Source organism: Tachyglossus aculeatus, chromosome 10, assembly GCF_015852505.1.
Source record: "Tachyglossus aculeatus isolate mTacAcu1 chromosome 10, mTacAcu1.pri, whole genome shotgun sequence".
In the NCBI taxonomy this organism is placed as follows: domain Eukaryota; kingdom Metazoa; phylum Chordata; class Mammalia; order Monotremata; family Tachyglossidae; genus Tachyglossus; species Tachyglossus aculeatus.
The window spans coordinates 17,495,923-17,508,975 of record NC_052075.1 but is presented as its reverse complement, the minus strand read 5'-3'; the positions used below and the strand labels follow the sequence as shown (position 1 = coordinate 17,508,975).

The following is a 13,053-nucleotide window of genomic DNA, read 5'->3' as shown; positions in this document are numbered from 1 at the left end:
TGTGAGTGTTTGTGTAGGGGGGGTGTTTGTGTGGGGGTGTGGATGTTCGTGTGTGGGTGTGTGTTTGTGGGGGGGGTCGGGGGTGTGAGTTGTGTGTGTGGGGGGTGGCTGGGTGGGTGTGGGTGTTTGTGTGGGGGTGGGTGGGTGGTGGGGGGGTGTGAGTTTGTGTGAGGGGGTGGGGGTGTCTGAGTGTTTGTGGGGGGCTGGGGGGGTGGCTGGGTGTGTGGGGGTGTTTGTGTGGGGGGGTGTGGGGGTGGGTGGGTGGATGGGTTTTTGTGTGGGGGGGTCGGGGGTGTGAGTGTTTTTGTGTGTGGGGGGTGGCTGGGTGGGTGTGGGTGTTTGTGGGGGGTGGGTGGGTGGGGGGTTGTGAGTTTGTGTGAGGGGGTGGGGGGGTGTGAGTGTTTGTGTGTGGGGGTGTTTGTGTGGGGGTGGGGGTGTGTGGCTGGGTGTGTGGGGGTGTTTGTGTGGGGGTGGGTGGGTGGATGGGTGTTTGTGTGTGGGGGGGTCAGGGGTGTGAGTGTGTGTGTGTGTGTGTGTGTGTGTGTGTGGCTGGGTGGGTGTGGGTGTTTGTGTGGGGTGGGTGGGTCTCTGCTTGTGGGGGGGTGGGGGGTGAGTGTGTGGGGGTGTTTGTGTGTGGGGGTGTGCGGGTGTGTGTGTGTGTGTGTGTGTGTTTGTGTGGGGGGGATGGGGGTGTGTGAGTGTTTGTGTGGGGGTGTGTTTGTAATAAATAATAAATAAATAATGATGGCATTTAAGTGCTTATACTGTGTGCCAAGCCCTGTTCTAAGCGCCGGGGAGGTTACAAGGTGATCAGGTTGTCCCACGGGGGGTGGTTCACAGTCTTCATCTCCATTTGACAGAGGAGGGAACTGAGGCCCAGAGAAGTGAAGTGACTTGCCCAAGGTCACACAACAGACACGTGGCGGAGCTGGGATTCGAACCCACGGGCTCCCACTCCAAAGCCCGGGCTCTTTCCACTGAGCCCCAATGTGTGTGGGGGGGTGGGTGTGTGGGTGTTAGTTCCCTCATCTGTAAAATGGGGATGAAGACTGTGAGCCCCCCGTGGGACAACCTGATCACCTTGGAACCTCCCCGGCATTTAGAACAGTGCTTTGCACATAGTAAGCACTTAATACATGCCATCATTATTATTATTATTAATGAGGGGGGTGTGTGTGTGTGTTTGTGTGTCCCCCAGGGCACGGGCCCAGGGAGCACTGGGGGGCTGGGGGGGGGATGTGCCTAAAGGATAGAAGACACACTCTGTGGGTCTGGGGGTGTTGTGGGGGACACACCGGGGGGCTCTGGGGCTGTTGGGGGGGGGGGACACACTGGGTGGGCCTTGATAGGGGTGGGAGACACACTGGGTGGGTGTTTGGAGGGGGTGTAGGGGTGGGACACACTGGGTGGGTGTTGGGGGGGTGAGACAGTGGGTAGGGGTGGGAGACACACTGTGTGGGTGTTTGGGGGTGTGTGTAGGGGTGGGAGACACCCTGTGTGAGTGTTTGGGGTGCGGAGACAGCGGGTGGGGGGGTGTAGGGGTGGGAGACGCACTGTGTGGGTGTCTGGAGGGTGAGACACGGGGTGTGTAGGGGTGGGAGACACACTGTGTGGGTGTTTAGGGGTGTGTATAGAGGTGGGAGACACCCTGTGTGAGTGTTTGGGGTGCGGAGACAGCGGGTGGGGGTGTGTAGGGGTGGGAGACACACTGTGTGGGTGTTTGGAGGGTGAGACACGGGGTGTGTAGGGGTGGGAGACACTGTGTGGGTGTTTGGGGGTGTGTGTAGGGGTGGGAGACACCCTGTGTGAATGTTTGGGGTGCGGAGACGGCGGGTGGGGGGGTGTAGGGGTGGGAGACACACTGTGTGGGTGTTTGGGGGTGTGTGTAGGGGTGGGAGACACCCTGTGTGAGTGTTTGGGGTGCGAAGACAGCGGGTGGGGTGTGTAGGGGTGGGAGACACACTGTGTGGGTGTCTGGAGGGGGTGAGACACTGGGTGGAGGTGGAGGGGTGGCCAGACACACAATGTAGGTGTATAGGGGGGCACGAGAGACACTGTGTGGGTGTGTGGGAGGGCAACATTCATTCATTCCTTCATTCAGTCGTATTTATTGAGCGCTTACTGCATGCAGAGCACTGGACTAAGCGCTTGGGAAGGACAGGTCGGCAACATATAGAGACGGTCCCTACCCAACGGCGGGCTCACAGTCTAGAAGGGGGAGACGGACAACAAAACAGAACATATTAATAAAATAAATGGGATATGTACAAGTAAAATAGAGTAATAAATATGTACAAACATATATGCTGATATAGTCATTCATTCATTCAATCGTATTTATTGAGCACTTACTGTGTGCAGAGCACTGAACTAAGCACTTGGGAAGGACAAGTCGGCAACATCTAGAGACGGTCCCTACCCAACAGCGGGCTCGCAGTCTAGAAGGGGGAGACGGACAACAGAACAAAACATGTTAATAAAATAAATGGATAAATATGTACAAGTAAAATAGAGTAATAAATATGTACAAACATATATGCATATTCATTCATTCAATCATATTTATTGAGCGCTTACTGTGTGCAGAGCACTATAATAAGCGCTTGGGAAGTCCAAGTCGGCAACATATAGAGACGGCCCCTACCCGACAGCGGGCTCACAGTCTAGAAGGGGGAGATGGACAACAAAACAAAACATATTAACCAAATAAAATAAATAGAATAAATATGTACAAGTAAAATAGAGTAATAAATATGTACAAACATATATGCATATATATATTCATTCAGTCATATTCATTGAGGGCTTACTGTGTGCAGAGCACTATACTAAGCGCTTGGGAAAGACAAGTTGGCAACATGGAGAGACGGTCAATCAATCAATCAATCGTATTTATTGAGCACTTACTGTGTGCGGAGCACTGTACTAAGCGCTTGGGAAGTACAAGTTGGCAGCATATACAGACGGCCCCGACCCGACAGCGGGCTCACAGTCTAGAAGGGGAAGATGGACAACAAAACATATTCACAAAATAAAATAAATATGTACAAGTAAAATAGAGTAATAAATACGTACAAACGTATATACATATATCTATTCATTCAGTCATATTTATTGAGTGCTTACAACAAAACATAACATATTAACCAAATAAAATAAATAGAATAAATATGTACAAGTAAAATAGAGTTACAAATCCGTACAAACATATATACATATATAGAGGTGCTGTGGGGAGGGGAAGGAGGTAAGGCGAGGGGGAGACAAAGGAGGGGGCTCAGTGTGGCAACAAACATTGTGTGGGTGTGTAGGGGGCCAAGACACACTGGGTATGTACGCGGGACGAGACACACTGTGTTTGTAGGGGGGCAACACACACTGTAGGTGTGTAGGGGGGAGATGACACTGTGGGTGTGAGTTTAGGGGGAGCGAGACACTGCGTGTATAAGGGAGCAAAACATTGGGTGTGCGTAGGGGGACAAGACATACTGTCGGGTGTAGAGGGAATGAGAAACACACAATGTCTCTGTGTTGGGGGGAGCAAGGCACTGTGAGTGTGAGTAGGGGGTGAGACACTGTGTGTGTTGTGAGGGGAGACACAAAGGGTGTGTGTCTCGGGGTGGGGGGGCTCTGCACACAGTAAGCGCTCAGTAAATATGATTTAAATATTGTAACCTCCCCAGCGCTTAGAACAGTGCTTTGCACGTAGTAAGCACTTAATAAATGCCATCATTATTATTATTATATAATAACCAAGCTAGCTCTCTTCCTCCCTTCAAGGCCCTACTGAGAGCTCACCTCCTCCAGGAGGCCTTCCCAGACTGAGCCCCTTCCTTCCTCTCCCCCTCCTCCCCCTCTCCATCCCCCCACCTTAACTCCTTCCCTTCCCCACAGCACCTGTGTATATGTATATACGTTTGTACATATTTATTACTCTATTTTACTTGTACATATCTATTCTATTTATTTTATTTTGTTAGTGTGTTTGGTTTTGTTCTCTGTCTCCCCCTTTTAGACTGTGAGCCCACTGTTGGGTAGGGACCATCTCTATATGTTGCCAACTTGGACTTCCCAAGTGCTTAGTACAGTGCTCTGCACACAGTAAGCGCTCAATAAATATGATTGATTGATTATTATTATAAGTGATTGACAGTTGCCCCAGGCTGAAAGAAGCTCCCCTCTGTTCAAAGGGGCCTCTTTCTCCTGTTATTCATTGGACTGCTTTCATAATCTCTTCTTCCCCCACCCCTTCCTTAAACTTCTAGCCTGTGAGCCCACTGTTGGGTAGGGACCGTCTCTATACGTTGCCAACTTGGACTTCCCAAGCGCTTAGTCCGGCCCTCTGAACACAGTAAGCGCTCAATAAATACGACTGATTGATTGATTGATTAAACCTTCCTTCCAAACCTTCAAATAAACCAAAAAAAAAAAATCGGCCCACGTCCTCCCCCGGGCCTGGAATGCCCTCCCTCTGCCCATCCGCCAAGCTAGCTCTCTTCCTCCCTTCAAGGCCCTGCTGAGAGCTCACCTCCTCCAGGAGGCCTTCCCAGACTGAGCCCCTTCCTTCCTCTCCCCCTCGTCCCCCTCTCCATCCCCCCCATCTTATCTCCTTCCCTTCCCCACAGCACCTGTGTATATGTATATATGTTTGTACATATTTATTACTCTATTTATTATTTATTTTACTTGTACATATCTATTCTATTTTGTTAGTATGTTTGGTTTTGTTCTTGCTCTGCACATAGTAAGCGCTCAATAAATACAATTGATGATGATGTCTCCCCCTTTTAGACTGTGAGCCCACTGTTGGGTAGGGACTGTCTCTATATGTTGCAAACTTGTACTTCCCAAGCGCTTAGTACAGTGCTCTGCACACAGTAAGCGCTCAATAAATACGATTGATGATGATGATGATGATTTGAGGGCGTACTATGTGCAGAGCAGAACAGAATCAGTGGGCACGTTCCCTGCCCACAACAAGCTTACTGTCTAGAGAAGAAAAAGGACGAAAACCTCGGAAGACTCTTGGAATCCGCTTGATCCCGTCTCGGTGTCATCCAGGACCCGTCACCCTGGCTCAAAACGGTTTGGCCGGTGATGATCTTTCCCGTGGCGGATCACCCCTGCCCGGGCTTTTTTCCTTCCCCTTGCTGCAGGTACTGAGAGCCTCTTTGTGTCGGCATCTTTCTGGCTTCAGGAAACTCCCTGGGCCTCTCCGTGTTTGTGGTAAGAAAACCCAACAGAGCCGCATCTGCTAGCCTAAAAGGAAAAAAAAAACCTGAGGTGTTTTCAGTAGGGGTAACCCGAACCTAGAGAAAGAAGGTTTTGATCCGTATAAACAGTAGGCGCCTTGACGGATCTCAATGAAGGTCTTTGAGTTTCCCGAATTCCCTCTGCTCCTTAAAGAGGACTGTAGAAATGACTCGACTCTGGATGAATGGACACACACAGTGAGCGCTCAAGATGTACAACTGATTGATGGAGGTTAATCAATCAGTCAATCGTATTTATTGAGCGCTTACAACGTGCAGAGCACTGGACTGAGCGCGTGGGAAGTACAAGTTGGCAACGTATAGAGACGGTCCCTACCCAACAGTGGGCTCACAGTCAAAAAGGGGGAGACAGAGAACAAAACCAAACATACTAACAAAATAAAATAGAGAAGAAGAAGAAGCAGCGTGCCTCAGTGGAAAGAGCCCGGGCTTTGGAGCCGGAGGTCATGGGTTCAAATCCCGGCCCCGCTACTTGTCAGCTGTGTGACTTGGGGCAAGTCACTTAACTTCTCTGCGCCTCAGTTACCTCATCTGTAAAAATGGGGATTAAGACTGTGAGCCCCCGTGGGACAACCTGATCACCTTGTAACCTCCCCAGCGCTTAGAACAGTGCTTTGCACATAGTGAGCGCTTAATAAATGCCATCATCATCATCAAATAGAATAGATATGTTCATGGCTGGCATCCAGGTGAGGCGACTGGAAGGAAGATAGGAAAGGTCTAAGAAAGAGACGGTGCGTGGTTTCGTTTTCCAAAAATGCCATTTTTGCCTGCTCAGTACCATCCATCTTCCCTCTGCGGTGGCTTTTGGAAAAGTCAGAGTAAAATCCCCCTGGTCTCAATCAATCAATCAATCTCGTATTTATTGAGCGCTTACTGTGTGCAGAGCACTGTACTAAGCGCTTGGGAAGTACAAGTTGGCAACATATAGAGACAGTCCCTACCCAACAGTGGGCTCACATTCTAATAGGGGGAGACAGAGAACAAAACCAAGCATACTAACAAAATAAAATAAATAGAATAGATATGTACAAGTAAAATAGATAGAGTAATAAATATGTGCAAACATATATACATATATACAAAAATGCCATTTTTGCCTGCTCAGTACCATCCATCTTCCCTCTGCGGTGGCTTTTGGAAAAGTCAGAGTAAAATCCCCCTGGTCTCAGTCAATCAAACAATCAATCAATCAATGTATGTCCTATTTATTGAGCGCTTACTGTGTGCAGAGCACTGTACTAAGCACTTGGGAAGTACACGTTGGCAACATATAGAGACAGTCCCTACCCAACAGTGGGCTCACAGTCTAAAAGGGGGAGACAGAGGACAAAACCATACTAACAAAATAAAATAAATAGAATAGATATGTACAAGTAAAATAAATAAATAAATAGAGTAATAAATATGTACAAGCATATATACATATATACAGGTGCTGTGGGGAAGGGAAGGAGGTAAGATGAGGGGGATGGAGAGGGGGACGAGGGGGAGAGGAAGGAAGGGGCTCAGTCTCAGTCTGTCTCCCGCCTCTCCACACGCTAGTCCGCGCTTCTCTCTGCGGCTGAGATAATTTTGCAAAAAAAGACGTTCAGTCCACATTAGAACAGTGCTTTGCACATAGTAAGCGCTTAACAAATGCCAACATTATTATTATTATTATTATTATCTCCAGTAGTTGCCCATCCACCTCCGCATCCACCAAAAACTCCTCACCATTAGCTGTAAAGTCTTCAATCAGCTCGGGTCCCCTCCTACCTCATCCCACTGATCTCCTATTTCAGCCCAGCTTGCTCACTCTGTTCTCCCGAGGCCAACTGGGGACCGTCTCTATATGTTGCCAACTTGTACTTCCCAAGCTCTGAGTCCAGTGCTCTGCACACAGTAAGCGCTCAATAAATACGATTGAAGGAATGAATGAATGAACTTGGCCTGGATTTCATCTTTCTTGCTGCCACCGTGTTGCTCACCTCCCCCCTCTGTCCTGGAACTTCCTCCTTGATATGCTCCCACTCTCCCCACCTAGAAAAACCTTAAACTCATCATCATCAATCGTATTTATTGAGCGCTTACTGTTTGCAGAGCACTGTACTAAATGCGTGGGAAGTACAAGTTGGCAACATATAGAGACAGCCCCTACCCAACAGTGGGCTCACAGTCTAAAACTCCTCCAACAAACACCATTAAAAAACAAAAAAGCCTTCCCTGATTAACCCTTCTCCCCCCCCACCCACTCCTTATCCCTTATGCATCACCTCTGCACTTTGATCCGTACCCTTTTAAGTAGTTGATATTCATTCAATCGTATTTATTCAGCACTTCCTGTGTGCAGAGCACTGTACTGAGCGCTTGGGAAGTACAAGTTGGCAACATATAGAGACGGTCCCTACCCAACAGCGGGCTCACAGTTTAGAAGGGGGAGACAGACAACAAAACAAAACATATGAACCAAATAAAATAAATAGAATAAATATGTACAAGTAAAGTAGAGTAATAAATATGTACAAACATATACATATATACGTGAATATATATATGTATGTATATATTAATCCCAGCAGCACTTACAAACATCCATTATTTGTTTTAATGTCTCTCTCCACGTCTAGGCTGTAAACTCCTTGTGGGCAGGGAACATAATAATAATGATGATGGCATTTATTAAGCACTTACTATGCGCAAAGCACTGTTCTAAGCGCTGGGGAGGTTACAAGGTGATCAGGTTGTCCCACGGGGGGCTCACAGTCTTAATCCCCATTTTACAGAGGAAGTAACTGAGGCCCAGAGAAGTGAAGTGACTTCCCCAAAGTCACACAGCTGACAATTGGCGGAGCTGGGATTTGAACCCGTGACCTCGGACTCCAAAGCCCGGCCTCTTTCCACTGTGCCACGGGTCTTCCAACTCTGTTGTATTCATCCTTCAAATGTATTTATTGAGCACTTACCGTGTGCAATGCACAGTACTAAGCGCTTGGGAGAGTACACTATAACAACAAACGGACACATTCCCTGCCCACAATGAATATATTGTACTCTTCCAAGTGCTTAGTGCGGTGCTCGGCACGCTATAAGTGTTCAATAAGTAGATTGATGGTCAAGTAGTGCTTTGTTTTCCTTCAATTTTTTTATATGGTTACTTTTATACGGTTATGATTTGACAACCAATGCTATCGCTTTCGATTAAATAGGCGCTAGGTAATCTGACTATGCCAAAGTCCAGATCTGGGATTGACATTTTATTTTAATCATCATCAATCGTATTTATTGAGCGCTTACTATGTGCAGAGCACTGTACTAAGCGCTTGGGAAGTACAAATTGGCAACATATAGAGACAGTCCCTACCCAACAGTGGGCTCACAGTCTAAAATATTTTAATGGTATTTATTAAGCACTTTCCATGTGCCTGGTACTGTATTAAATTCTGGGGGTAGCTGCAAGATAGGACACAGTCCATATCAATCAATCAATCAGTCATATTTATTGAGTGCTTACTGTGTGCAGAGCACTGTACTAAGCGCTTGGGAAGTACAAGTTGGCAACATATAGAGACAGTCCCTACCCAACAGTGGGCTCACATGGGGCTCACAGTTTTAATCCCCAGGCCGGGATTCTACACTCACTCCCTTGGTGACCTCATTCGCTCCCACGGCTTCAACTATCACCTCTACGCTGATGACACCCAGATCTCCATCTCTGCCCCTGCTCTCTCCCCCTCCCTCCAGGCTCGCATCTCCTCCTGCCTTCAGGACATCTCCATCTGGATGTCCGCCCGCCACCTAAAGCTCAACATGTCGAAGACTGAGCTCCTTGTCTTCCCTCCCAAACCTTGTCCTCTCCCTGGCTTTCCCGTCTCTGTTGACGGCACTACCATCCTTCCCGTCTCACAAGCCCGCAACCTTGGTGTCATCCTCGACTCCGCTCTCTCGTTCACCCCTCACATCCAAGCCGTCACCAAAACCTGCCGGTCTCAGCTCCGCAACATTGCCAAGATCCGCCCTTTCCTCTCCATCCAAACCGCTACCCTGCTCATTCAAGCTCTCATCCTATCCCGTCTGGACTACTGCACCAGCCTTCTCTCTGATCTCCCATCCTCGTGTCTCTCGCCACTTCAATCCATACTTCATGCTGCTGCCCGGATTATCTTTGTCCAGAAACGCTCTGGGCATATCACTCCCCTCCTCAAAAACCTCCAATGGCTACCGATCAATCTGTGCATCAGGCAGAAACTCCTCACCCTGGGCTTCAAGGCTCTCCATCCCCTCGCCCCCTCCTACCTCACCTCCCTTCTCTCCTTCTACTGCCCAGCCCGCAACCTCCGCTCCTCCACCGCTAATCTCCTCACTGTACCTTGCTCTCGCCTGTCCCGCCATTGACCCCCGGCCCACGTCATCCCCCGGGCCTGGAATGCCCCCAGTCCCTCTGCCCCTCCGCCAAGCTAGCTCTCTTCCTCCCTTCAAGGCCCTGCTGAGAGCTCACCTCCTCCAGGAGGCCTTCCCAGACTGAGCCCCTTCCTTCCTCTCCCCCTCGTCCCCCTCTCCATCCCCCCCTTACCTCCTTCCCCTCCCCTCAGCACCTGTATATATGTATATATGTTTGTACATATTTATTACTCTATTTATTTATTTATTTTATTTGTACATATCTATTCTATTTATTTTATTTTGTTAGTATGTTTGGTTTTGTTCTCTGTCTCCCCCTTTTAGACTGTGAGCCCACTGTTGGGTAGGGACTGTCTCTATATGTTGCCAACTTGTACTTCCCAAGCACTTAGTACAGTGCTCTGCACATAGTAAGCACTCAATAAATACGATTGATGATGATGATGATGATGATAATAAATGCCATTATTATTATTATTATTATTATTACAGTGCTCAATAAATAGCATTGATTGACTCACTGATCTCCCTGTCTTCAGCACCTCGCTTTTCTAGTCCATGCCACTCCTCAAAAGCCTTCCATCGTTGCTTCAAGTAGAAAGCGCCTGGCCACTGCCTCTCCGTCAGCACTCTCCCTCTTATGCATCCACTCTTCTTCTCCCATTCTCCCAGCCGCACCCTCCATTCCTCCGAAACTAACCTCACGGTGCCTTGTTGTCATCATCATCAATCGTATTTATTGAGCGCTTACTTGTTGTCATCTCTTCCACTTCTGACCTCGGCCCTCACCCCTCCACTTGCCCGTAACTCCATCCCTCGTCAAATCCCTGAGACCACACACAGCTCTCCCCATCTTCCAAATTATTATTATTATTATTACTGTGTTAAGCACTTACCGTTCCAAGCATTGTTCTAAGCCAAATCCTTCTGAAATCCCTTCTCCTCCGAGATGCGTTCCCCAGTTAGTTTCCTCTTCCCTAGATCTTATCCTCCTCAGTTTACCTGCATGTTGGCGTACGTACTCTACTATATAAGCACATCTTTATTCCCCCATTCATCTTTCCATTCTCTTTTTCCTCTCATCTGTAAAGTATTTTGTGTCTGTCCCCTCCGCGGGATTAAGCTGAAGCGACGTGGTCTAGTGGAAAGTGCACGGGCTTTGGAGTCAGATTCTGATCCCAGCTCTGGGTCAAGTCACTTCACTTCTCTGTGCTTCGGTTTCCCCATCTGGAAAATGGGGATAAAATATGCTTTCCTTCCTTCTTCGACTGTGTTCCCCAGGTGGGACGAGGAACTGTGCCCATTGACTGTGAGCCCACTGTTGGGTAGGGACCGTCTCTATATGTTCCCAACTTGTACTTCCCAAGTGCTTAGTACAGGGCTCTGCACACAGTAAGCGCTCAAGAAATACAATTGAATGAATAAATAAATGAATCTGTAAAATGGGGATTAAGAATGTGAGCCCCCACCCGTGGGACAACCTCATCACCTCGTAACCTCCCCAGTGCTTAGAACAGTGCTCTGCACATAGTAAGCGCTTAATAAATGCCATTATTATTATTATGCCACACATAGTAAGCGCTTAATAAATGCTGTTATTATTATTATTATGCCCATTCTGTTCATCTTGTGTCTACTCAGCGCCAACTATGGCGCTTGGCTCAAAGTAAGCTCCTAACAAATACCGCGGTTATTATCATCATCGCCATCATCATCATTGTTATTATTACTACTACAGCCCATGTGGGAATTTACTAGTTGCCCAAATGGCTTCCAGATTTTCCTAAGGGTAGTCATTCACAGGATTTATGTGATTCCTTCCATCAGCCAACCTCATTAACGTTTCACAGTAGGGGCGAAAGGACCCGCTGGTTTTTCTCGAACATTTCAGGCGGTTTGCGGTGAAGCTGGATGTTCTCTCTTCTTCTCTTCCCCCTCCAGTGCAATCATGGTGGAAATTAAGAAGATCTGCTGCATTGGGGCCGGCTATGTAGGAGGACCCACCTGCAGCGTCATTGCCCAAATGTGCCCCAAAATCCAGGTGACTGTCGTTGATGTCAACGAATCCAGAATCAACGCGTGGAACTCCAGCACGCTCCCCATTTATGAGGTAAACTTTTGTTAAATGAATACTTCCCTGCTGTATCGTACTCTCCCAAGGGCTTAGTACGGTACTTTGCGCACAATAAGCACTCAATAAACAAATGAATGTGTGGTAGCCCTGATTCGACTCTGACAGTTACCCACGAGATAGGCATAGTCTTTGCGACAATCTTATTGTTTAGCTATTGTGGGCCTCTAATCTATCAACTTAATAGAGGACCCTGATTCTCAGGCCCCGTTTATGTCCATTTTCCTCTGGGATAGGCACAAGCAGGAAGTATTCCAAGAGAATTTTGTGCTTTATAGTTTCGAGGAAAACTATTGGAAAAGCCAAATCAGGCCTTCTGCGTGTTTAGACCTTAATACGTTGTATTTTTAGTAGAATTAATCTTCAGTGAGGTGCTCTCAGAACATGGGCAATCAAGCAAACAGCTAAAAAATGGTAGGACAGTGCTTTTCTGAATCTCAAAGCATTGGGTTGGTGACCTACATTTTTTTTCTTTAATTATATGACTGCAGTCTTCTAGGTAGTTAGTGTTTGATTCTGGGGTCCCCCTGATTCTCAGCTGATGCTTTAGAGGGCTGGCATGATAACTATACTACTCGTTAAGTGCTTACTATGTGCCGTGCACTATACTAAGCACCGGGGTGGATATACCTGTATATATGTATATATGTTTGTACGTATTTATTACTCTATTTATTTTACTTGTACATATTCTATTTATTTTATTTTGTTAATATGTTTTGTTTTGTTCTCTGTCTCCCCCTTCTAGACTGTGAGCCCGCTGTTGGGTAGGGACTGTCTCTATATGTTGCCAACTTGGACTTCCCAAGCGCTTAGTACAGTGCTCTGCACACAGTAAGTGCTCAATAAATACGATTGATTGATATACAAAGTTAATCAGGATTCATTCATTCATTCAATCGTATTTGTTGAGCGCTTACCGTGTGCAGAGCACTGTACGAAGCGCTTGGGAAGTACAAGTTGGCAACGTCTAGAGACGGTCCCTACCCAACAGCGGGCTCACAGTCTAGAAGGGGGAGACAGATGACAAAACAAAACATATTAATAAAATAAATAGAATAAATACGTACAATTAAAATAGAGTAATAAATATGCACAAACATATATATATATATATATATAGGTGCTATGGGGAGGGGAAGGAAGTAAGGTGGGGGGGATGGGGAGGAGGAAAGGAAGCATGTTGGACACAGTCTAACTAGAAGGAAGGAGGACTTAATCACTGCCCTCTTGAAAAATGTAGACTTTTCATCCGTAAACCAACCGTAT

General features: G+C 47.3%; 1 protein-coding gene across 3 annotated transcripts in view; it reads left to right on the top strand.

The window, feature by feature from the left end:
- Window positions 1-13,053, top strand: part of UGDH (UDP-glucose 6-dehydrogenase) — a 45,795-nt gene that overhangs the window by 11,994 nt on the left and 20,748 nt on the right. For 2 of the 3 annotated variants that reach the window (XM_038752512.1, XM_038752510.1), the window contains exon 2: window positions 11,595-11,763. In XM_038752512.1, the coding sequence (XP_038608440.1) occupies window positions 11,602-11,763 (162 nt within the window). In that variant the 5' untranslated portion in view covers window positions 11,595-11,601. Of the gene's footprint in view, window positions 1-11,590; window positions 11,764-13,053 lie in introns of all 3 variants that reach the window. The other variant, XM_038752511.1, reaches the window with a different exon arrangement.